General features: G+C 44.2%; 1 protein-coding gene across 1 annotated transcript in view; it reads left to right on the forward strand.

Annotated features, from left to right (window-relative positions):
• The window catches only part of EXT1 (exostosin glycosyltransferase 1), a 292671-nt gene that overhangs the window by 264645 nt on the left and 5776 nt on the right, over positions 1–22250 (forward strand). Inside the window, exons 5-9 of the mRNA XM_082675100.1 lie at positions 5317–5449; positions 7853–7971; positions 9234–9329; positions 15382–15471; positions 20578–20738. Coding sequence (XP_082531226.1) covers positions 5317–5449; positions 7853–7971; positions 9234–9329; positions 15382–15471; positions 20578–20738 — 599 coding nt within the window. The remainder of the gene's footprint in view (positions 1–5316; positions 5450–7852; positions 7972–9233; positions 9330–15381; positions 15472–20577; positions 20739–22250) is intronic.

The raw sequence follows: 22250 nt of genomic DNA on the forward strand, positions 1-22250 counted from the left end.
GATTTTCTTCAATTCTTTTCATTCTTTTTTCTTTATTCTGCTCCTTGGCAGTTATTTCCACCATTTTGTCTTCCAGCTCACTTATTTGTTCTGCCTCAGTTATTCTGTTATTGTTTCCTTCTAGTGTATTTTTCATTTCAGTTATGGTGTTGTTCATCTCTGTTTGTTTGTTCTTTAGTTCTTCTATATCTTTGTTAAACATTTCTTGTATTTTCTCAATCCATGCCTCCATTCTATTTCTGAGATCCTTATCATCTTTACTATCATTACTCTGGAGTCTTTTTCAGGTAGATTGCCTATTTCCTCTTCATTTATTTGGTCTTGTAGGTTTTTACCTTGCTCCTTCATCTGTGACATAATTTTTTGCCCTCTCTCTCTCTCTCTTTATTTTTTGAGTGCGATTGTGTTCCTGTCTTATTGGTTGTTTGGCCTGTGGATTCCAACACTGGAGTTTGTAGGCTATTGGGTAGAGCTGGGTCTTGGTGCTGAGATGAGGACCTCTGTGAGACCTCAGTCCGATGAATACTCCCTGGGGTCTGAGGTTCTCTGTTAGTCCAGTGGTTCGGACTCAGAGCTCCCACCGCAGGAGCTTCGGCCCAATCCCCTTCTTGTGAACCAAGATCCCGCAAGCCATGTGGGGTGGCAAAAAAAAAAAAAGAGAGAGAGAGAACATAACAAAATAAAAAATAAAATTAGACTAGGAAACTAACAGATATGTTAGAAAGAATATGAAAATAAAAATATAGGTGAATCAACAACCGGAAGGTACAGCAGTACCATGATAGTGAAAAAGTGGAGGAGGGGGGAAAAAAGTCGGGGGAGGCCTTGGCTGTGCAGGGTGGGGCCTAAGCAAGGGTGAGGTTTGGGCGGTGGGCGGGGCCAATGCTCAGGGCCCACAGGGCTGGAAAAGGCCCTGGGGCCTGTGGGAAGTCGGGCTTAGGCTGAAGGAACAGAAGGGACCCAGCTGTGCCCCCCACCCTGGTCTCAGAGGACAGAGGACCTCACCTGGGAGCCCAGCAGGCTTCCTGGGCTTGAGTGGGCGGGGCAAATGCCCTCCTCTCCTCTCCTGCTCCTCCGGTCCCAGAGAGCCCCTCCCGCCTACCTCTCCTGATCTCCCCTGGCCTCCCCCCTATGCCCCCAGGACCAATGTGGCTGGGGGGAGGGGGGATCTTGGAGGGCAGGGGACCAGCCTGGGAGCTCAGCAGGCTCCCCAGGCCCGAGTGGGCAGGGCAAACGCCCTCCTATGCCCTCAAGGACCCATGCGGCCTGGAGCACAGTTGTTTTTAGAACACTCTAACCATATACTTCATTCAAATTTATTGCAACTGACAAAAACTCCTCATATAGTTCCAAAATTGGATTTTAACAATTTGACCTCTCAGCTGAATTGCATGAGAGATACCATCCAGTTTCCCTTTTTAATCCAGAGCTTAGATTACCCCAGGATCCAATGTAAACAGAAAAGCAGAGAAAAATACCAGAAAATGCCATCCACATACCCAGATAAACAACCAATATGTTCATAAGAACGATTTAACTATCACAAATCAAAAATTCCTACTTGAGATAATATGTCCTTCAGTTCCTGCTGGAGTGCCTATGGTCAGGGTAATGCAGCATTACCCTTGGACAACGTACATTTGAAGATCCCTTGCTTTGGGGATGCTCTACCCGGAGACTCTTTCTTCCTTACGTGCTGTATTCTGAGTCGCGGGAAGGGAATTACTTGCTCTTTGGTGATTATGAGCCTTAGAGCTGTAGGTAGTGCTTAGATACCGTTGGAAACAGGACACCTCATCTTTCTTTCCAATGCCAGGGTCAAGTTGTTAGTACGTTCAGCTGTGCTGCACTCTCTCCTGCTTGGGATTTGCCTAGTATTTCTAGTCTGCTTGAAACTTCCTAATTCTGCACCTTGGAATTAAGGAGCTATTTAATAAGAGCTAGGCTCTTCGGAGCTCATTTTTTGGTGCAAATTGAGAAGTAATGATAGAGACAATGATCAAATACTGCAAAGACAGTGTTCTTGGATTCCATTATTTGTCAGAATACTGCACAACAGTAACCTGGCACTAAGGATTGAACCTTAGGAGCTCAGTCAGAATCAGGGTGAGCAAAAGAAAATGGCATGCAATGGTAATGACATATGAAAACAGCTCACAGTAGCTTGGAAACACAATTTTAAGTGCTGTTTTATGAAGGGTTGTCTGTTTCTCTCTTCACTTATCTAACCATATGCACATTCAGACCATAGTATTATTGATGCCGTTGTATAAGGAAAGTTTAAAATCAGTGAGAGAATAGAAATAGGAGATTTTGCTTTGGTTTGGAATGAGGTGGCATATGGTGGCACTGCGTGTATTAGGCAACATTGTATTGGTCAAAAGACAGAGTCAGGGCTTCCCTGGTGGCGCAGTGGTTGAGAGTCCGCCTGCCGATGCAGGGGACACGGGTTCGTGCCCCGGTCCGGGAAGATCCCACATGCCGCGGAGCGGCTGGGCCCGTGAGCCATGGCCGCTGAGCCTGCGTGTCCGGAGCCTGTGCTCCGCAAAGGGAGAGGCCACAACAGTGAGAGGCCTGCGTACTGCAAAAAAAAAAAAAAAAGAGAGACAGAGTCAAGGCCACCTAGAATGACTGGAACCTATAATCAATTGTCCATTATTTTAAAAATAGATGGCACATAAAAATGAAAAATAAGGAGCCTGTCATTCTTCCCTTTGAATTCATGTTAATAAGAAATATCATCCTTATTGAGGGTGCCATTTGGGGCTGTAAGGAAAAAAATTCTGTGTAAACTTTTTGTGCCTGTGTTTGCGTGTATGTATGTGTTGATTTTCTTTATAGTGTCCAACGTTTCAATATGATGTCTTCATTCACAGCGTTTGAGAGTGAGTACTAAGGGCCCTGAAAGGCTCCTGGGAGCTGTCCAGTGTAGCAATAGGGAGAATTGGACATTAGGAGAGGGACAAAATGACCTTTCTATTTGGTGAAATGAGATCCATACTCTGTCAGTCTTTTGGTAAGGCAAGTTGATATCAACATTTCAGAAAGACATTTGGTAATACGTATGAACAGCCTTTAAAGTGTTCATACCCTTTGACAAAATCCTAAAGCATCAGTCCTAAATGTGGAAAGTTTTAACTCATAAATATGTTCATTGCTTTGCATGGAAATAATTGCACTATTGTTGGACATTTAGGATAAGTAAACCATGAATGCTATGAATAATATGGAAAGATCTATAATGTATAATATCTGTGATAGTATAGCTGTGTAAAAATAGAAATGGAAAAATCCACGCCTAGAAAATGAACACAGGAATGAGATTTTTTTAAAAACTCAAGTCTTAAGTATGAAGATTTAGGCAACTTTTCCTAATAGATTCTGAAACATTGTTATAATTAATGTGATATATTACTGCTTATTACATATGAGGCTAGTTAGTCATAAAGGTGGCAAATTGCTTAACCTGAGTTAACTTCCACATTTGCTATTGCTCTTATACCTTTGCTGATATCACCCTGTTTGAAGAGAATATAAAATGCTTTTTGAAACTTCCGAGGAATACTATAACTTATATCCTTGTCTTCAAAAAGATGACAATGTTGTGATACTGAATCAAAAAGAGTCAGTGACATTGAGAATCACACCACCCAGAGACCCAACGTGAATAGGGACCCAATTTGTGACATCTCTGACTTCCATGTCACTTGTATGTAAGTTGGATTTATGACACCATCCATTGTCAATGTTTTCTGTGTCTTGATATCCAAACTTATTTAAGCAGCCACATGCTAGAAGGGACATGAATTTGGAAAGCAAAAAAAGGGAGGATCTAAATGGAAACCTGTAAAGGAAAATAAGTAGACAGTAGAATTGGAAGGTACAAATAATTAAAAACTGGAATAAATGGTATACAAAGTGAAATTGCTAGCCATGTAAAAACCCTGCACAACCATGACAATTTTCTTACAATTAATGCGTAGACAATAGCATTTTAACACATCTCTGTTGAACCACAAAGAGCAAACATTAACGCTTGAGCAAGGTTCCTAAAATCTTCCCCAAATTAGAAACCTCTGCCAATCCATATAAAACGAGCAGTTTTGATCTGGGGAAAAGAGAAAATGCAGAAATCATTGAACTAAGATATTTGAGTTCTTCTAAATTTCCTCCTTGCTTCCTTCTCTCTCATTAAGAAATATAAACACAATCAGGTTTGCAAAGATAAATGCAGCTGATTTTATTACTTGTGTAGTCACCATGTGGGATGAGATGAGGGTGGTAATAACTTTAGCAAATAATACAACTCCGTTTAAAATGGTCTGTACTTAAAATCACATTGCATTAAATGGGGACCTGGAAAATGATGATTTAGGTCTTAAATCTCTAAAGATATATGCCAGGCTTTTTTTTTTTTTTTAAGTACAAAAAAATTGCTGAAAACATGAAATTCTGTATCAAGTTAATTATTTGCCAAATCATATCTTAATGGGTGGATGGTATAATTACAAGAGTTTGAAAGTCCACTGTAAAGTGGACTAATCACATTCATCTGACAAATGATTCGGGATGGGAGAATGTTTAACTCTAAATGTAGAATTTAATGATCTGCAAGGTCTTCAAGTCTAAAGAAACTAATGAACTAGCTTGGCTATCATTATTCTCCGTATGCCATGGTTCTTGTCCTGTTATGTAGGATGTTTTGAGCAATTGTTAAGTCACTACTTTTTGAGATGAAAAGTAGAAAAACTTCAGCTAACTAGTACCCCAAAGTCCTATACTTGAATTTGAAAGGACAATGAGATATGTCAAGCAAATAAATCTGCCTCCTGAATTAAAGGAACAGATCAAAACCTCAGCTGCTTCGGGATTCCATATGCTCCCAGCTCAGTCTCTATATGGACATCTCTGTGCCCTGAGAACAGATCTTCCTGATGTGGATCTGGAAGCACTGCTAGATCTCAGCCATCAGGGAAACTCTTCTGCACACTCTAATTTGACATGAGCGTGGACTTATTATTATAGAAAGACAAGATAGAATTTATGGTGAAACTGCAGTTTAATTAGGAAATTGGATTAGCCATTATTCATCTCCTTCTCTCTCTCTCTCTCTCTCTCTCACTCTTTTCCATTGCTCTGTCACTCTGTGTCAGAGAATCAGTGAAGAATCAGGCTGTTTCAGTGAAGAATCAGGTTGGGGGTGGGGGAGGAGACTCACTACTTTGAGTGCCATCAGCCCTCAAATTTGGATTGACTGTGTTCCTCGTCTGATACCGTCAGTCTCCTCTCACCATGTGCCATGTTTTCATTTTCTAGATTATTCAGGACAGAATATTCAAGCACATATCCCGTAACAGTTTAATATGGAACAAACATCCTGGAGGATTGTTCGTCCTACCACAGTATTCATCTTATCTGGGAGATTTCCCTTACTACTATGCTAATTTAGGTAAGTGAGTGCCTTCCAGGGAGTTATTCTGGTTTACCTGCCAGGTGTCATTCAGAACTAAAGTCCCTTGATTTTTCGATTCCACCGCGGTGTCTTTGCAACATCCTGTGTTGGAGACTGCTTTCTAGAGCCCTGTCCTAAACGGTGTATCAAGGTCAAGAATTATAAATCCAGCAGAGCATTGCAAAGTGAGAAACTCCTTTCTTACCTGAGCCGCTGTACTTTACATTCAGCAGAGTCATTTCTTTTTGAGAAATAGGCTTCCCAAATTACAGATCATTTTGAACATGACAATGGGTTCACTACAATTTTAAGTCTCATCTTATATAAAATGGAGTTAGGAGAGCTCTCCCTACTTTTTGTTTTTCTCCACAATCGCAACTTCTCTATCTCAGACCAAAGAAAAACCAAACTGATAAACGGAAAGGAAATAGATTTAAGAATATATGATAGGGGAGCAACTTATTCACATTCAACATTTATTGTGCTCATCTTCTTTGCCATGTTAATGCAGTGCTAGGTGGTAGAAATAAAAAGTCAAAGGAGATACAAGCTCTGTTCTCAAGCAGCTTTTAGTCTAGTCATAACGGGGAAAAGGGAACCGGCAGAGGGACGAAGCTTTACAAAAGGCCGTTACCGCCATAGACATATACGTATTTGGAGCCCCGTTCGCTCTAGTGTTAGTAACATCTTGGACACTTCTCCTCATCCATAGTTCCAAATTTGAGAAACCCTGGGATAATAAAGCATCTTTCAAGTCGATATGGCAAAAAGACTCCAGATTTTTGTGTGGAGTTAGCAGAGTTAGCACATTAGAAGTGTGTAATTGATGCTTCTTAAACTGTTAGAGGAGAGTCTTAAAGCACTGACTTGTCCTCACTGCTAAAAAAGGGAACCCCCTCTATCATATTTATTCTTCTTACTTGGCAAAGCCTTGAATGTGTATCTAGATAGTGGGAAAGCTAGCTTCTTTCTAACATGCAATTAAAGTACTAGTCGGATGGTATAATTTGCCCTGCAAAATGTTCATATAATCCTTTGAGATATATATAGTCTGATTCTTGCCTTTGTCCAGTCACTACCAAAGCTTAACTTGAATGTCCCTGCACTGTCTTGTTCATATTTAAACTACTAAAATGTGAAATTAGTGGCTCTAAACTAATGAAGTTTTAGGAGCCTTTTTTTTTTTTTTTGTGGTACGCGGGCCTCTCACTGTTGTGGCCTCTTCCGTTGCGGAGCACAGGCTCCGGACACGCAGGCTCAGCGGCCATGGCTCACGGGCCCAGACGCTCCACGGCATGTGGGATCTTCCCGGACCGGGGCACGAACCTGCGTCCCCTGCATCGGCAGGCGGACTCCCAACCACTGTGCCACCAGGGAAGCCCTTAAGGAGGCTTTTTAACCTGTCTCCAATTTCTTAGTGGGTTCTCATGGAAAAACTCATTTTGCGGGAGAAGCCATCTCACTGCTTTCTCTTTGGTGGAAGTTGTTATTTTGTACATTTATAGTACCTTTCCACCTCGGGCCTTAGAGCGCACAGTTGGCAGAGGTCTGGACCACATACTTTTCCTCTCAGCTGTGTCACTGGTACACAAAGAAGAGATTCTTGGGAGTAGAGCAGCTTCTACTCTGAAATAGTGATGATGGTGATTATGATAGCGGTAAGCTCATGCTGAGCACTTGCTGTCTGCAGGTCCTGTTCTAAGTGCTCTGTATGCATTAACTCATTTAATTTAATTCTCATAACAACTCCGTAACTTTGATACCGTGGCTGTCAGCCCCATTTCACAGCTGTGGAAGCACAGAGGGTTAAGTAATTTTTCCAAGATCCCACCACCACTCAGTGGTGGAACTGAGCTTCAGACATAGACACTCATGCTCTGGACGTTGTTCTTTTAACCTTTACCACTTGCTAGTTATTATCTGAAATAGTATCAAACAGGCAAAAACCCCTTAACTACATAATTAAGAGTAAGACAGATGCACATAGCCTGGAAGAGAGAGCACTGTTTACAAAAATCCATCCTAAGACGTAAGTGACTGGAGTTAGATCCTTTCTTGGGTAGAGAGTGGTGAGTAGTGGTGTGTGTGCATAATTAGGCTTTGGGTGCCTAAAAAACAGAAGGGAGATCAAAGATGCCTCCCCAAGGGAGGAAGGAAATGACTATCAAAGGAAGAATCTGGAAATGGGCATTGAACTGTAAATCATCCAGGTCCCTAGACTCAGGCGGCAGTTAACTAGCAGCTTTTCACCTTGTTTTTGTTCTGTCAGGACACAAGAGGCAGAGGAAAAATACACTGGAAGGGAACATTAGCTCCAGGGCGAGGCAGAGCAGAGAGGACGAATTTTCTAAGTCTTGTTTTTCAGTGCTTCATTAGGCCTCTCTGCCCTTTCTGTTTCAGGTTTAAAGCCCCCCTCCAAATTCACTGCAGTCATCCACGCGGTGACCCCCCTGGTCTCTCAGTCCCAGCCAGTGTTGAAACTCCTCGTGGCTGCCGCCAAATCCCAGTACTGTGCTCAGGTGAGTGGCAGTGTTGACCACGGCGCCTGCGCCCTCCTTCTCAGTGGACCAGAGCCCCCCAGCCCTCCCTGTGCCTTCCCGGCTACACACTGTGCTCCCCACGTCGGGCCCCGTTACTCCCCTTTCCTTTGTCACGCCTCGTTACGCCCTTTTCAGCAGCTTAGAGGTTCTTGGAAGTGAAATCTGGTACAGGTAAGGGGTGGGTCACAAAGAGATCTTGGCCCTGGGGTAAAGTTAAATATTGGGTTGGCCCAAAAGTTCATTCGGGTTCTTCTAACATCTTTCGGAAAGACCTGAGCGAACTTTTTGGCCAGCCTGATATATACCAATACACTCTTTAAAGAATACATAGGCACATTCTTTCATTCTTACGTGTCAGAGTGATAAAGGAACGTCAGAAAGGCCACTGAGAGGACCCAGAAAACTCAGATTCCACAGCAGAAACCAATTCGTTGGTGTCAGGAGGCGTCAACTTTTCTTTCACGGCCACCGTGACTAATTATAAAATTGGGAAAGGAAGATGATACCTATGGTAATCATGTTTTCCAAATTAGTATCACTCTCGTACTCTTAACAGTGGTTTTTCTGAATTGTAAATTACACAAGAAGGTTTACACACGACGAAAGAATGGAATCACGTGGAAGTATGCATTTTGGAGCTAAACGTTTTTATTGGAAATAAGAGGATCACAGGAAATCAGCAACCATCCTGGAGAATCCAGAACATGAGCTCACGCCAGTCCTATCTTGAATTCTCTTCTTTCTCCCATGTTGCCTGGTGTAGCGTGAATGCATCGCAGACGTTCAGTGTGCGTTTTTATTCAATTGGATCGGCGTTGTTATCTTACTCGTCATCATAAGACATCAGAATTCAGAAAAACACTTTGTTAAAAACCAGCAACCCTGAAATGACTTCTTTCCTCCCCAGCTTTGTCCTACCCCCTTGACACAGTTTTCCTTAGGTTACTCTTTTTGTACCCTCTCTTTGGTGGTTAGAGTGATCGGGTTCTGAGGGTTGTGTAGGAGTGGACTCACTTTTATTTTTTTAATTTTTATTGGAGGATAGTTGATTTACAATGTTGTGTTAGTTTCGGGTGTACAGAGGGGAGTGGACTCACTTTAAATTCAGTTTTGAGGTCTACCATCCTGCCTTGCTTATATCCCCATTTCCTCTCTCTCTGTCTGTAAGAAGGAACTTTGGGTTGGAGGCCTATGTAAATCTAGCCCTACCAAGCCATCTCACGACCCCCTGTCCCTTTCAGATCATAGTTCTATGGAATTGTGACAAGCCTCTCCCAGCCAAACACCGCTGGCCTGCCACTGCCGTGCCTGTCATCGTGATTGAAGGAGAAAGCAAGGTAGGACCAGAGGGGACTTCACTGTGGAATCAGTGTGGAATCTTCGTGTCTTCAGTGGGGCACCATGGGTGTTGGTCTTAGCCATCTTCCTCCTGGGAAGTGCTGGCCTGGACTGTTTTTCCAAAACCATACCTGTCTCTGAATGTCCTCTGCTTTGACAGCCATAGGCTTTTTTTTTTAAATTTTATTGAAGTATAGTTGATTTACAATGTTGTTTTAATTACTACTGTACAGCAACATGACTCAACTATACATAAATATATTCTTTTTCATATTCTTTTCCATTACGGTTTATCACAGGATATTGAATATAGTTCCCTGTGCTATACAGTAGGACCTTGTTGTTTATCCATCCTATAAATAGTAGTTTGCATCTGCTAATCCCAAACTCCCATTCCTTCCCTCCTCTACGCCCCTCCCTCTTGGCAACTACAAGTCTGTTCTCTATGTCTGTGAGTCTGTTTCTGTTTTGTAGATAAGTTCATTTGTGTCATTTTTTTTTAACTTTCTAAAAGATATTTATTTATTTATTTTTGGTTGTGTTGGGTCTTCATTGCTGCGCGTGGGCTTTCTCTAGTTGTGGCGAGCGGGGGCTACACTTCATTGCAATGTGCGGGCTTCTCACTGCGGTGGCTTCTCTCTTGTTGTGGAGCATGGGCTCTAGAGCTCAGGCTTCAGTAGTTGTGGCACACAGGCTCCGTAGTTGTGGCTCGTGGGCTCTAGAGGGCAGGCTCAGTAGTTGTGGCGCACGGGCGGGCTTAGTTGCTCCGTGGCATGTGGGATCTTCTGGGACCAGGGATCAAACCCGTGTCCCCTGCATTGGCAGGCGGATTCTTAACCACTGCGCCACCAGGGAAGTCCCTGTGTCATATTTTAGATCCCACTTGTAAGTGTTATCATATGGTATTTGTTTTCCTCTTTCTGACTGACTTCACTTAGTATGATAATCTCTAGGTCCATCCATATTGCTGCAAATGGCATTATTTCATTCTTTTTAATGGCTGAGTAGTATCCCATTGTGTGTGTGTGTGCACACGTGTGCACACATGAATCACATCTTTATCCATTCATCTGTTGATGGACATTTAGGTTGTTTCCATGTCTTGGCTATTGTGAATAGCGCTGCTATGAACGTAGAGATGCGTGTATCTTTTTGAATTATAGTTTCATCTGGATATATGCCCAGGAGTGGGATTGCTGGATCATATGGTAGCTATATTTTTAGTTTTTTAAGGAACCTCCATACCGTTTTCCATAGTGACAGCCGTAGGCTTTTGAATTGGGTCCTAATACTAACTCTTCAGGAGATGTGTGACCCTGACTATACCTTCCTTCTCTGAGCCTCAGTTTCCTCATCTACAAAATGGGAATAATAACACATACCACATGGGGTACTCTGAGGAGTAAATAAATTCAGGGCCTGGCAATGGTGATCTTTCTGGACGTGATGAAGATGATGATGAGGTTGCTGATGGTGGTGGTGATGCGTGAGGTTTGCTTAGCTGATTAATCTGAGTTAGTTGTGTCTGAGAGTAGTGGTTCTTCGTAACATTTATCTTAAAAAGGACATTTCCACCTTACTTTTGTTTTGAGGTGTCCATCAGAGTCTCTCAGGGGTGCTGGCTGCCTAGCTGGCCCCTGCTTCCCTTCTTCAGTTCATTTTGCCTAGAACGGAATGATCTTCTTAATCATCTCATGGCCCTTAAGGGAGTCTTTTTGCTAATGCTTTCAATTAACATCAGAGGCCGTGTATAATCTGGCCTCAGCTGGCCTTCCCAATCTTCTCTCTCATTGCTTTTCCTCTATAGATTTCATCAGTCACAGTTAACAGCACTGTGTCCCTTCCTACCCCTAAGTGTTGTCTTTCCCATTTGCCGTAAGTCTTGACCCTCCTTCCTCAGCTGTTCATTTCTGTTATTGAAATTCCCATATATTCTTTAAGCCCTGGTTCACATGCTCCCTCCTCTTTGAAATATCTTCCACTCTTTGCTGCCAGAGGTGAATTCTTTTTTCTCAAGCTTCTGCTGGTGGCTTTCTTATAGATCTTATCCATTGTGAGGAAATTAGTCTCTATTAAATGACACTGCAATTGTCATCTAAGAGACTTCCTCCGTCAGTCCCCAGAGAGTTAGGTCATGAGAGATTGTCTCACACTAAGTAAACCCTCTTTGAGCCAGAATAAGAACGACCAAGGTATTAGGTTGCACCGTTTGAAATCATCATTTGGGTGGCTACAAGTGGCCATTTCATATAGTTCAGCAGGACGCACTGAGAATTGTAACTGTCACGTGCGTGGACAAGGTGATCCGTGCATTGTCTCTTGAGTTTCAGTGTAGGCTGCCTGCTGTGTGCTGGGCAACATGAGGAAACACAGTGGTGAATGTGACGGATATAGTCACAGCCTTCATAGGACTGGAGTCAAGCAGTGTGGTTATCAGAGAGCTGATTGGTAAGCACTTAATGAGAATAATCACATGCCTCTTGGCATCGGTCTTACTTACCCTTATGAATTCATCTCACCAATAGGTATGGTTTCACAAAAGGGACTGGCACAGAAAAATCTCCTGCCTATAACCCCATATATCTGTCTCCCCGGTTCCAATGCCTGAAGCCCTGAACAGTCCTCAGATGGGTTCTCTTCACTTTGCACTTGGAAATTCTTTGTTTTTTTATACTTCCATGGGTGACTAGATCTCCTTCTGGTAGGTAAGTCTCTCTGTGAATATGTCAGGATATTCAAATAGGATCCATTCTGACGGACAGACTGGGAGCCATTCTGACTCCTATGGTTAGTATTGCATTTTTGTGCACAGACTCATTGATTGATTTTATACTCTTCACTCCCAGCTAGTAGTCCCAGTTTCTTTATTTCTAAGATGAAGATGATAATCATAGTACCTTTCTTGTAGGCTTTATCAGATGTGTCTTATAAGATACCTCCCATTCTCGCAGCCGTATGTATGTCTGGGCTTCTGGCCATTTGTTGAGTCCTAGACTTCACCTTGGCCACTGAATCCAGTCGGTCATGTGGTTCCTTCTCCCTCGTCAGGACCGCGCCGCCTGATAAAGCATTTGCACTTGAGTCTTGCTTTAGACTGTATTCTAGGGCACCTGGGCTAAGACTTGGGCCCATTTTGATGATGGAATGAGATACTGCATTACAGGTGCTCAGCCCTGTACCTGGTCTACACTCAGGATTCAGTAGATGTCAGCTCCTCTTCTGGGCGGGGGGCATTGTAAAGTGATGGTTTGTATTACGGGCTTTGGGGTCAGACTTCCTCTATGTGACCTAAGACAAGTTGTTTAATTCTGTGTGCCTCAGTCCCTCCTTCAGTAAGTGGAAGAAGTCATAACACCTAACAGGTCAGCTAAAAGGATCAAAGGGTTTGCTCCTGTCCACGTAAACGTATTGCTGCTTAGGAGTGTGGACGCACATGGCAGGTGCTTGAAAAACGTCACCTCTCATGGTGCTTTGTATTATTACTTATGGACCTTTCTTATCTTCCCTACTAGACAGGGAACTTCTTGAGCCTTGGTCATTTCCTAGTTGTGTTCGTTCATTCTAGAAGGGTTTGGGCTGTTGCATGGTAGCGAAGTAGCTCTTAAATGAGCTAACAAGGAAAACCCAGCTCCCTCAGGATTGACTTTGTAAGGACGTTGGCGCCTTCCATGCTAGCCCACTGAACTTCTGGAGCGTAGCTGAGGCGGGGTATTTCAAAGAGAGCCTCTGGTTTCTACACTAGGTTTAGAAGCGGCTGACTTATGGGCTCTTAACTCTTATTGATGGAGCAAGTTCAGAAAAAGGAAATGGATCCTTTTAAACCCAGTGGTTGGGCCCATAACGGCGAAAGAAGTCATATATCCTCCTCCTCCCGCATTTTAAATTTCCATGTCTAGCCTTGAGTTTAAAATTGATGTGTTTGCTGCTTTGGTTGGAAAATTCTATTTTGAATTTATAGGCCTTGTCACTGCAGCTCTCCCCTGTAGGCTTAACAAGGGAAAGGTCAGGGCACCCCTAAGCTGGCAACTAATAACTTCTGCCTTAGTTAGTGGACATGTAAACAGTGTCAGGAGAATTGCTTCAGGCTGAGATTTCTGAGCCCTGTGTATGCGGGGTTGCTGATCGCTTTTGTATTTTATTTTGGAAGACTGAGAAAGAGACAGAAACACTTGACCCAGGTGGCAGATGTGTAGGAGCAGAGCCTGGAGTGTAGGTATATCCCTTGAGCTCCCACAGATGGATTCTAGTGGGCATTTTCCATCCTTTAATGACGTGAGCCCTCCAGTAGCTTCTGCGGCATGTAAACCAAATCTGAGATGAGGCTCGCAGATGAGCTGGCTCCCTGATGTAAATATAGCTTGGGCTTCTTTGGGGGGGTGTGGGGAGGGGTCCTTAGATTTGTGAGCCGTGGCAGCCGGGCTAAGTGCCTCCCTCTTCCCTTTGTCTCTAGCATCCAACTGCTTCATTCCCTGGCCTTTGTGCCTTGAAAGTTGATGGCAAGTGTCTCCTCTCTCAGGAGACACATACCTTCCAGAGGAAGTGGTGAATGAGAGATTGCCATGGGTGCCCACATTCACTTTTGAGGTCCTTTCAACCCCGAGACAGGTATAGCATAGGGCTGAGGTGCTCTATAGAATCACACCATCTGGGATGGTACGATGGTGGGTCCATCCTAAGCAAGACACAACCTTTCTGTACCTTAGTTTTCTCACCTATAAAACGGGTTTGTTATACAGATGAAATGAGATGATGTGCATAAAGAACTTGGAACATTTCCGGGACTTCCCTGGTGGTCCAGTGGGTAGGACTCCGCGCTCCCAATACAGGGGGCCCAGGTGCGATCCCTGGTCGGGGAACTAGATCCCGCATGTCGCAAAATGAAGATCTTGCGTGCTGCAACTAAGATCCGGCACAGCCTAAGTAAATAAACAAGAACTTGGAACATTCCCTGACACAGAGTAAATGTTTTACAAAATGTTAGTTATTCTTATATCATCATTCTTATTAGGTATTCTACAGAAACTTCAACACAGAAGTTCATGCTGGGACTGTCATAGGGTAGTCTCTTCGGTCTCAATTTTTCAACTGATCCCCTCAGCCCCCAGACCCTCACCACACACACACACACACACACACACACACGCACACGCACACGCACACGCACACACACGCACACACACACACACACGTACACTCACCTCACCATGCCTTATCCTGGTGTTGCCCAAACTTCATACTACCTTCACAATGTTCCTAAATCCATGGACCACGTGTTCTATTGTTTAGTATTTTTCTTTAAATCAGCTTACTTTTCACTTTAATGAAACTATTTTTGAATAATTCTACTAGTACCTTTTATTGCTATAGCTACTAATATATATGTGTATATATTTTTGCTTCTCTGAGCTAAAATTAATAAAGAGTAGAATTTTTAGATGTTTGTCTCTGCACCTCCTAAAAGGACCTGACCTTCCAGTGGTGTGTGTCGCACACTTGGAATCACTGCTCCGTCCATCCACTCTTCCCTGGCCTCAAAGTGCTGGCTCTCCCCTCTGTGCCTTTGCATCTACTGAGCCCTCTTTCTGTTGGGCCTCATTTCTGTTTATCCCTGGTGGATTCCTGGCCATCAAGGTCCTGATTCAATGTGACTCTGAGGCTTTCGTTGCTCTTCCAAGCAGCCGGTGGCTGCATCCTCTGGTCTCCCGGCATCTCTCGTATCAGGCGAGGACCAATCATTCGCGTCTTGTTCTCTTGGTCATCTTGGTCTCCCTGCAGACTATGAACTCCTCCAAGACAGAGCATGTATCTTACTCACCTCTGTACTCCCTTCGACTAGCAAGGTGTCTGTACACAGTAGGTGCCCAGTAATGGTGGGACCAAATGAATCTCCACGGATGGGAAATGGAAGCCTTCTATGTTGAGAGGTGACATGGTGGTGGAGCGTCCTTTGTGAAGTTGACGATGGGGGAAATTTTCCTGAAAACAAGACTGTCCATTCACCTCTCTTTTCCCCAATTCCTTCCCTCCTGCCTGCTCTCCCCCACCTCCCAGGTTATGAGCAGCCGTTTTCTGCCCTATGACAACATCATCACAGACGCCGTGCTCAGCCTTGACGAGGACACTGTGCTTTCAACCACGGAGGTAAGCAGCCTCACCAAGGAGGGGCGGAGTGCCTTGCGGGCAGTCGCCTCAAACCCCAAGGTGCCGGCGCCTCTTTTGCCCTTGCCTTGGCCAAGCCCAAAACGTTTTTCAAAACTTCCTGCAGAGTTGGATTGAATCCACCCGGTTCCTGTGAGCACCTTGCCGCCACCTGGCGCCCTGATGAGGGCATTTTCCCCTTTGTTTTCTCTGCTAATAGGTTCCTCATTTGCGAGGCTGCACCTCACCTCATCCCTCCCTCCTTTTGTTTGTTTGTTTGTTTGTTTTTAAACAGTGCAGGTGCAGGCAGGTGTGCAGAGGGACCCAGGGGAGGCGGGCAGGGGCACCTGTTTAGCATTTTCTTGAAACCACGCTCCGGGAGCCCATCTTTCCTGATTCTTCTAACGCCTGTGTGGGCGTGTGTTGACTCTGTTGGGGAACACACTATTCTGGGTTCTAAAGGCAGCTTTTCCATCTGGGTTGGAAGTGTGCATTTTCTTCAACCCACACGAGAGCAAACGGTTTCACTTGAAGGCTGAGATGGAGATCCCTGCTATTTCAGATGTTCAGGTATTTGTGCCCCAAAATAAGATTGCACAGAGCAATGTGTGAGGGAGAGGGAGAGAAGAGGAAAGATAGCTATGCTGGAAAACCAATTTTTACAACTCGAATGAGTATTGATCTCTGAAACCGCACTTAAAACCGTAGAGGGGACCAAAGACAGTTACACAAAAATGTAGTAGATCGCAAATACATTATTCATGGTAGCTGCTAAAAAGCTTGGAGACTTAGCTACTTATCCTGTTCCCCTTCTTTTATTCCTTTTTATTCGTAATCATTTTCTTTTCGATTTAAATGTCGACACTTACCAGCAGGCGTTTTCCTGGTTGGCAGTCTGATTCTAACGGCCCGCTGCCCACATAGCCAGGACTCATGGTGACTTGGGCTAGCAGTCTCTGTGTCTCTTCAAATTCCGTGGATGCTTCAAGTCTCCATCAGATGGAGTTCAGCAGACGTTCTGTGTAAGGGCAACCAAAATCACCCCAGGACAACATGTCCTGCACCTCACCTTGGTCAAAGGCTTTCTATGCAGCCAAAGCTCTATAAATAGTTGGTGAATGAGTGATGTTGGAGGGATGCGTGCTGTGCAGATTAAAGTGTGAGCACACAGCCAGTTTTGTCATGTGTGAGTCGGCAGGAGAAAGCAGCGGTGGGGGGAAGGGGAGAGATGCTTAATGTTCAAAGAGAATGACTGCAATGGAATACAAGGAACGGGTCGCTCCAGCCTGCGTTTTTTCTCCTGCTTCCTGCAAGGGAGGCTGGCATCCCTGGAACAAATTCATTCAACAGGTATTTATTGAGGGATGTCTTTGTTCTGGTCTCTGCCAGGTACTTTGATTGCACAGTTCCTGCCTGTAGCCGCCAGAGTCCTGGCAGCAAACAATTCAAATCAGGTGACTCAAATGAAGGGATTTAGTACGACTTAGGGAGGTGAGTGGGGTTAAAGGACGACACAGGAGAGGGAGAGGCACCTGGGGAGTGGCACGAGCTGGAAGCAGCTCCTACTTCTAGGCCTGAAGAAGTGAAGGAAGGAAACAGTGTTTCTGGTGTCCCTGAGAGGGGGAACTAGGGAGAAGAGGCTGCCCTACAAGAGCTATGACCATGGAGGGGTGTGGCACCTACCGGAACTCTGGGGCCAAAGCTGGGGTGGGAAGCAGGGGAGAAATACTGTCCTCTCTCTGTCCCACCTCCATTTTCCTGCCAGCAACGCGCATTGACCTAAGCCAATCAGCTACCAGCTGGCAAGGAGGACCAGGTTATGCAGTCCACAGAGTTCCGGCGTAGGGCATGGCAAGAAGAGCGGAGAGTGGATCTCGGAGAGCAAACAGAGGAAAGGCAGCACGTTGCCACGTGAGACGTATAGTCAAGACTGCAGCATAGACCTGAATCGTTACCCCATGACCTGAAGTATTGATTGATCTCTCATCTTCCGCTGGGCACAGAGCAATTGATCTCACACTCGGATTTGTTTCTCTCTGTCCCACGGTGAAATAACTTTCAGCTGCTGTGATGTAGCCACGTGCTGGTGAATTTCTTTTCAAAGAATAGCAATTCCAGCCTCTCAGTGCATGCTGGGAAGAACTTGTGCTGTATGTGGAGCAATTAGAAGTCAGCATGGGTTGAGCATGAGATGGAAATTTAAGAGGCTGGCCGTCTGGTTTGTTTACTTTTCCGGCTGAACAGTGGAGCAGTCGTGTTGCCTGACATCGTGGAGGACGAGGGTTTCTCTTTTTTTTAGGTGAATAGATGTTGGTTCATTTTATTTCCTTTCTAAGGATTCTTGGCTTGTTTAAATGCCTCTCTGTAGTGTTAAGGATAGATTTTTAAACAGTGTCCTATAAAGGGTATTAGATAGAGTTGGTTTATAGTTACTTACATTTATCTGGGTTGCTTCAAATTCTCAAAAGAAAACCGATGTTAGTTTTTAAGAGGCCATAAGCTGACCTTTGCCTCCTTTGATGTGTTAATGAGCTGTGTGAAAGCAGAACTATCACAAGAATCATAGTTTTATTGGAATTTACTTTTGAGTTGCTTTGAAATGACTTGAAATGGCTTTGAGATAGTAAGGAATTCATGTGATGAAAACACCCCATCGGTGTATGCGTCTCCTTTTCAGAGGATAATGGAAAACGCCAAAGAGTGCTGACAGCCAGGCTGATTCTTTGACGCCGGGCTGCATAATGTACTATCCCATCAGTTGGCACCATTAGTATTGAACGCCAGTGATGATGTGCAGGTTATCATGACCTGCTTTCAGTTTTTTGGCAAATACTGTTCACTCCCCTGCTATCTTTTAACTTTGAGACGCCCCTTACCCCACCACGCTTCCTTAATGTGTGTCCCAACACCCTACTTTTTTTCCCCCCAGGTATTATAGCTTTGGGGAAAAACCTATATTGTTAAGGCTTTCTTATCTTGAGTCAGGGCACCAAACTAAATCTCCATAAAAATTTAAATTCATGGCTGTTTACAAAAATCATGTCTTCTAACTAAGCCCCAAGAATTCAGAGATAAAAGGACCCTTACGGATCACCCAGGCCAGTGTTTCCCAAACCTAGGATTTCACTGACATGTTTACCTAGGATGAGGCTTAAAAAAAAAAAAAAAAGAGTATGCCGTTTAAAGAAAAATATTAACTAAGTTATCGAATATGTGGTGGGAATGTGGGAAAAGGAGTGATGATGGTTATGCATATGGTGAAAGCTTGGGAAATACTGATCTAGGCTTATTTGCTTTGTCTTGTAATTGAGGTAAAATTCACATAGCATAAAATGAACCATCTTCAAATGTAGGATTCAGTGGCGTTTAATACCTTCACAGTGTTGTATGCTTATTACCTCTACTTCATTCTGAAACATTTTCATTACCCTAAAAGGAAACCCTGTATCCATTAATCAGTCAGTCCCTGTCCTTTGGAACCACCAATCTGTTTTCCACGTCTGTGGATTTGTGTATTCTGCACACTTCTTGTAAGTGGAATCATACAATATGGGGCCTTTTGTGTGTGGCTTCTTTCACTCAGCATAATGTTTTCAAGGTCTGTCCATGTCGTGGCATGCATACGCATCAGTGTTTCATTCCTTTCTATAGCTGAATAATATTCCATTGAATGGATATACCACGTTTGGTTTATTTATTGATGAGTTGATGGCGTTTGGGTTGTTTCCACCTTTGGGCTATTGTGCACAGTTATTTGCTCTGCTTTTGAACCCCTGGGAGGTCAGGAACTGGACTTGCCAACATCACTCAGCCACCCAGCCACCATTACAGTGCCAAGACTTGAAATATCTGTGGAATAAATGAAAATTCCGTATGCATTGCTTATCAAGAAGAGATAGGGCAAAGGTTGTTGGGTGCACGTGTAACCTGTATAAGATAAATTGTTTTCAACACTGTAGCCACAGAGCTAGAAGGGAAGCGATGATAACAGTACACACCAAATCTGAAACCAGATGGCTTGGGTTCAAATCTTGGCTCTGCCACTTACTAACTCAGAAAAGTTATTTGAACCTCCATATCCTTAGCTTCCCTCTCTGTAAACTGGACACTCTAAAATTACCTACTTCACAGGGCTACTGTGAGGATGAAATGAGTTAAAATGTGTAAGTTCTTACAACCATGCCTGTTGTATTATAAGCATTACACAATTATGACCATTATCTGATGGTTTGCTGTTACTGGTTTTTTTTGGGGGGGGGTTGTTTTGTTTTTACTTTCTGTATGTTGTTTTATGTGTCATTCATCAAAAAATCATAGAAGTCAAAAATGAGTTTATACATTTGAAAACAGACTATTTGTTAATTACACATGTTAGTTTGTAGCAGGTTCAGAAGTACTTGCTTTGGGTTATTTTGAGCACTAGGAGGTCATTTCACTGCATTTCCTTTAAAAATAATCTTGGCCTGTCCCCACTTATTCCTAGTGATTCTTCAATGTGGATGTGTTTTCCAAATTTCCTCTCACTGAGCATCTTCACACCTGAGAGGCCTGAATGACTGTTCTTGATGATATCTGCTTTGTATTCCTGTTAGAACCCGTGTGCTTTTTAAACATCTTTTCTCTGGCTTTTAAGTGGATGCTTTGATGTTAGTCACTCTGGCTTTGCTGTGTGCTGGTGATGGTGTATGCTCTGTATTCATACTGTAGATGCATATAGAAAATCTGCTCCTGTTTATAAAACAGATGCATTTCTGCCTGCCATCAATCAGTGGTCACTTATCTTTTGGAGGTTGGTGGGGGGAAGCAACTGATTTTTTGACTTTTTAGCTTGAGTAGACTGGATTTCTAAAGGACATATCCACCAATGTATTTTTTTTCCTTCTTTCATTTCCACACTAATCTGAAGTTTCTTTAACAGAAAACATTAACATGTGCATAATTACGGGGCCAAATGTCAAGCAGTCAGTTTAATTTGCTGATGAAGACATGGAATTAATGTTTCGCAACAGTCCCGGGATTTCACATTACGAATTAGCAGGGGGAAGGGGATGTTTTGTTGACATTTGTTAACACCGTTGATTGCTTGTTTGGCTTGTGTTCTGCCTGCAGGTGGATTTTGCGTTCACCGTGTGGCAGAGCTTCCCCGAGAGGATCGTAGGGTACCCTGCACGCAGCCATTTCTGGGACAACTCGAAAGAGCGGTGGGGCTACACGTCCAAGTGGACGAACGACTACTCCATGGTGTTGACGGGAGCTGCTCTTTACCACAAGTGAGGGGTTTGGACGACTCATATTGCTTTTTATATGAGTTTCTGGCTGCTGCAGAGATGGGAACTTGGGCCAAATCTTGTTAACAACCTTAATGGAAATTAGTTTGGAAAATCCCCGTTTCAATTCTGTTGATGTGGCCAGCGTGTATCTTTGAAATCAATAAAACCTCTTGGCTTATGGCATCTTCAGAAACTATGGTAGAGCAGCATCTTCAGCGACTCTGAGGCGTGGAGACGTGCTCAGGGCGTGTTGCGTGACTGAATGTGTAGAAGAACAAGTAAACGCTTAACTGAGCGCCTCCCGCGCTGTCCTAGGCGCTTAGGATTTACCGCTGAGTAAAATAGGAAAAAATTTCTGCCCATACAGGTTTTGTATTCTAACAAGGGGAGAGGCAATATACATAATAATTCTATAATATATTAAGAGAGAGGCTTCCCTGGTGGCGCAGTGGTTAAGAATCCGCCTGCCGGGCTTCCCTGGTGGCACAGCGGTTGAGAGTCCGCCTGCCGACGCAGGGGACGCGGGTTCGTGCCCCGGTCCGGGAGGATCCCACTGCCACGGAGCGGCTGGGCCCGTGAGCCACGGCCGCTGAGCCTGCGCATCTGGAGCCTGTGCTCCACAACGGGAGAATCCACAACAGTGAGAGGCCCGCGTACCGCAAAAAAAAAAAAATCCGCTTGCCCATGCAGGGGACACGGGTTTGAGCCCTGGTCCGGGAAGATCCCACATGGAGTGGAGCAACTAAGTCCGTGCGCTGCAACTACTGAGCCTGCGCTCTAGAGCCCACGAACCACAACTACCGAAGCCCGCGTGCCACAACTACTGAAGTGTGCGTGCCTAGAGCCCGTGCTCCTCAATGAAGAGTAGCCCCCACTCGCTGCAACTAGAGAAAGCCCGCGTGCAGCAACGAAGACCCAACACAGCCAAAAATAAATAAAATAAAAATAAATAAATTAAAATATATATCTCTTAGGAGATAAGACAAAGCAGAGCAGGGCAAAGGTGGAGAAGGGGCAGGTTGGGGGTGATCCTCACTGAACGGATGAGATTTGAGTGGAGACTTGAAAGGAGAAAGGAAGTCAGCCAGGAGAACACCTGTAGGAGGAGTGCTCTGGCGTGGGGAACAGTGTGAAAGGATGCCTTGAGACAGGATGCTGGAGGAATATCCAGAAGACCGATGTGACCAGAGTGGAGTGAGGGGCAAGCAGGTGAGAGAGGTCATGGGATCCCAGATGCAGGACCCTACTTTCCATCATGAGGACTTGACAGTCTTCTAAGTTACGTGGGGAGCCGGTGCAGGGGTGTGAGCAGAGCAATCCTTCTTATGTTTTAGGCATCTACTGTGAAGGCTGTGGTGAAGATAGACTATAAGGGGGCCAGGGGAGAAGCAGGGAGACTTATTAGGAGGTGACTGACGTTATCTAGGCAAGAGATGATGGAGCCTGGGTCAGGAAGTGAGCAACAGACGTGGGAAGGTAGTGATCAGATTGTGGGCATATTTTGAAGATGCT

The sequence above is a fragment of the Grampus griseus genome (assembly GCF_964374135.1).
Source record: "Grampus griseus genome assembly, chromosome: 17".
Lineage (NCBI taxonomy): Eukaryota > Metazoa > Chordata > Mammalia > Artiodactyla > Delphinidae > Grampus > Grampus griseus.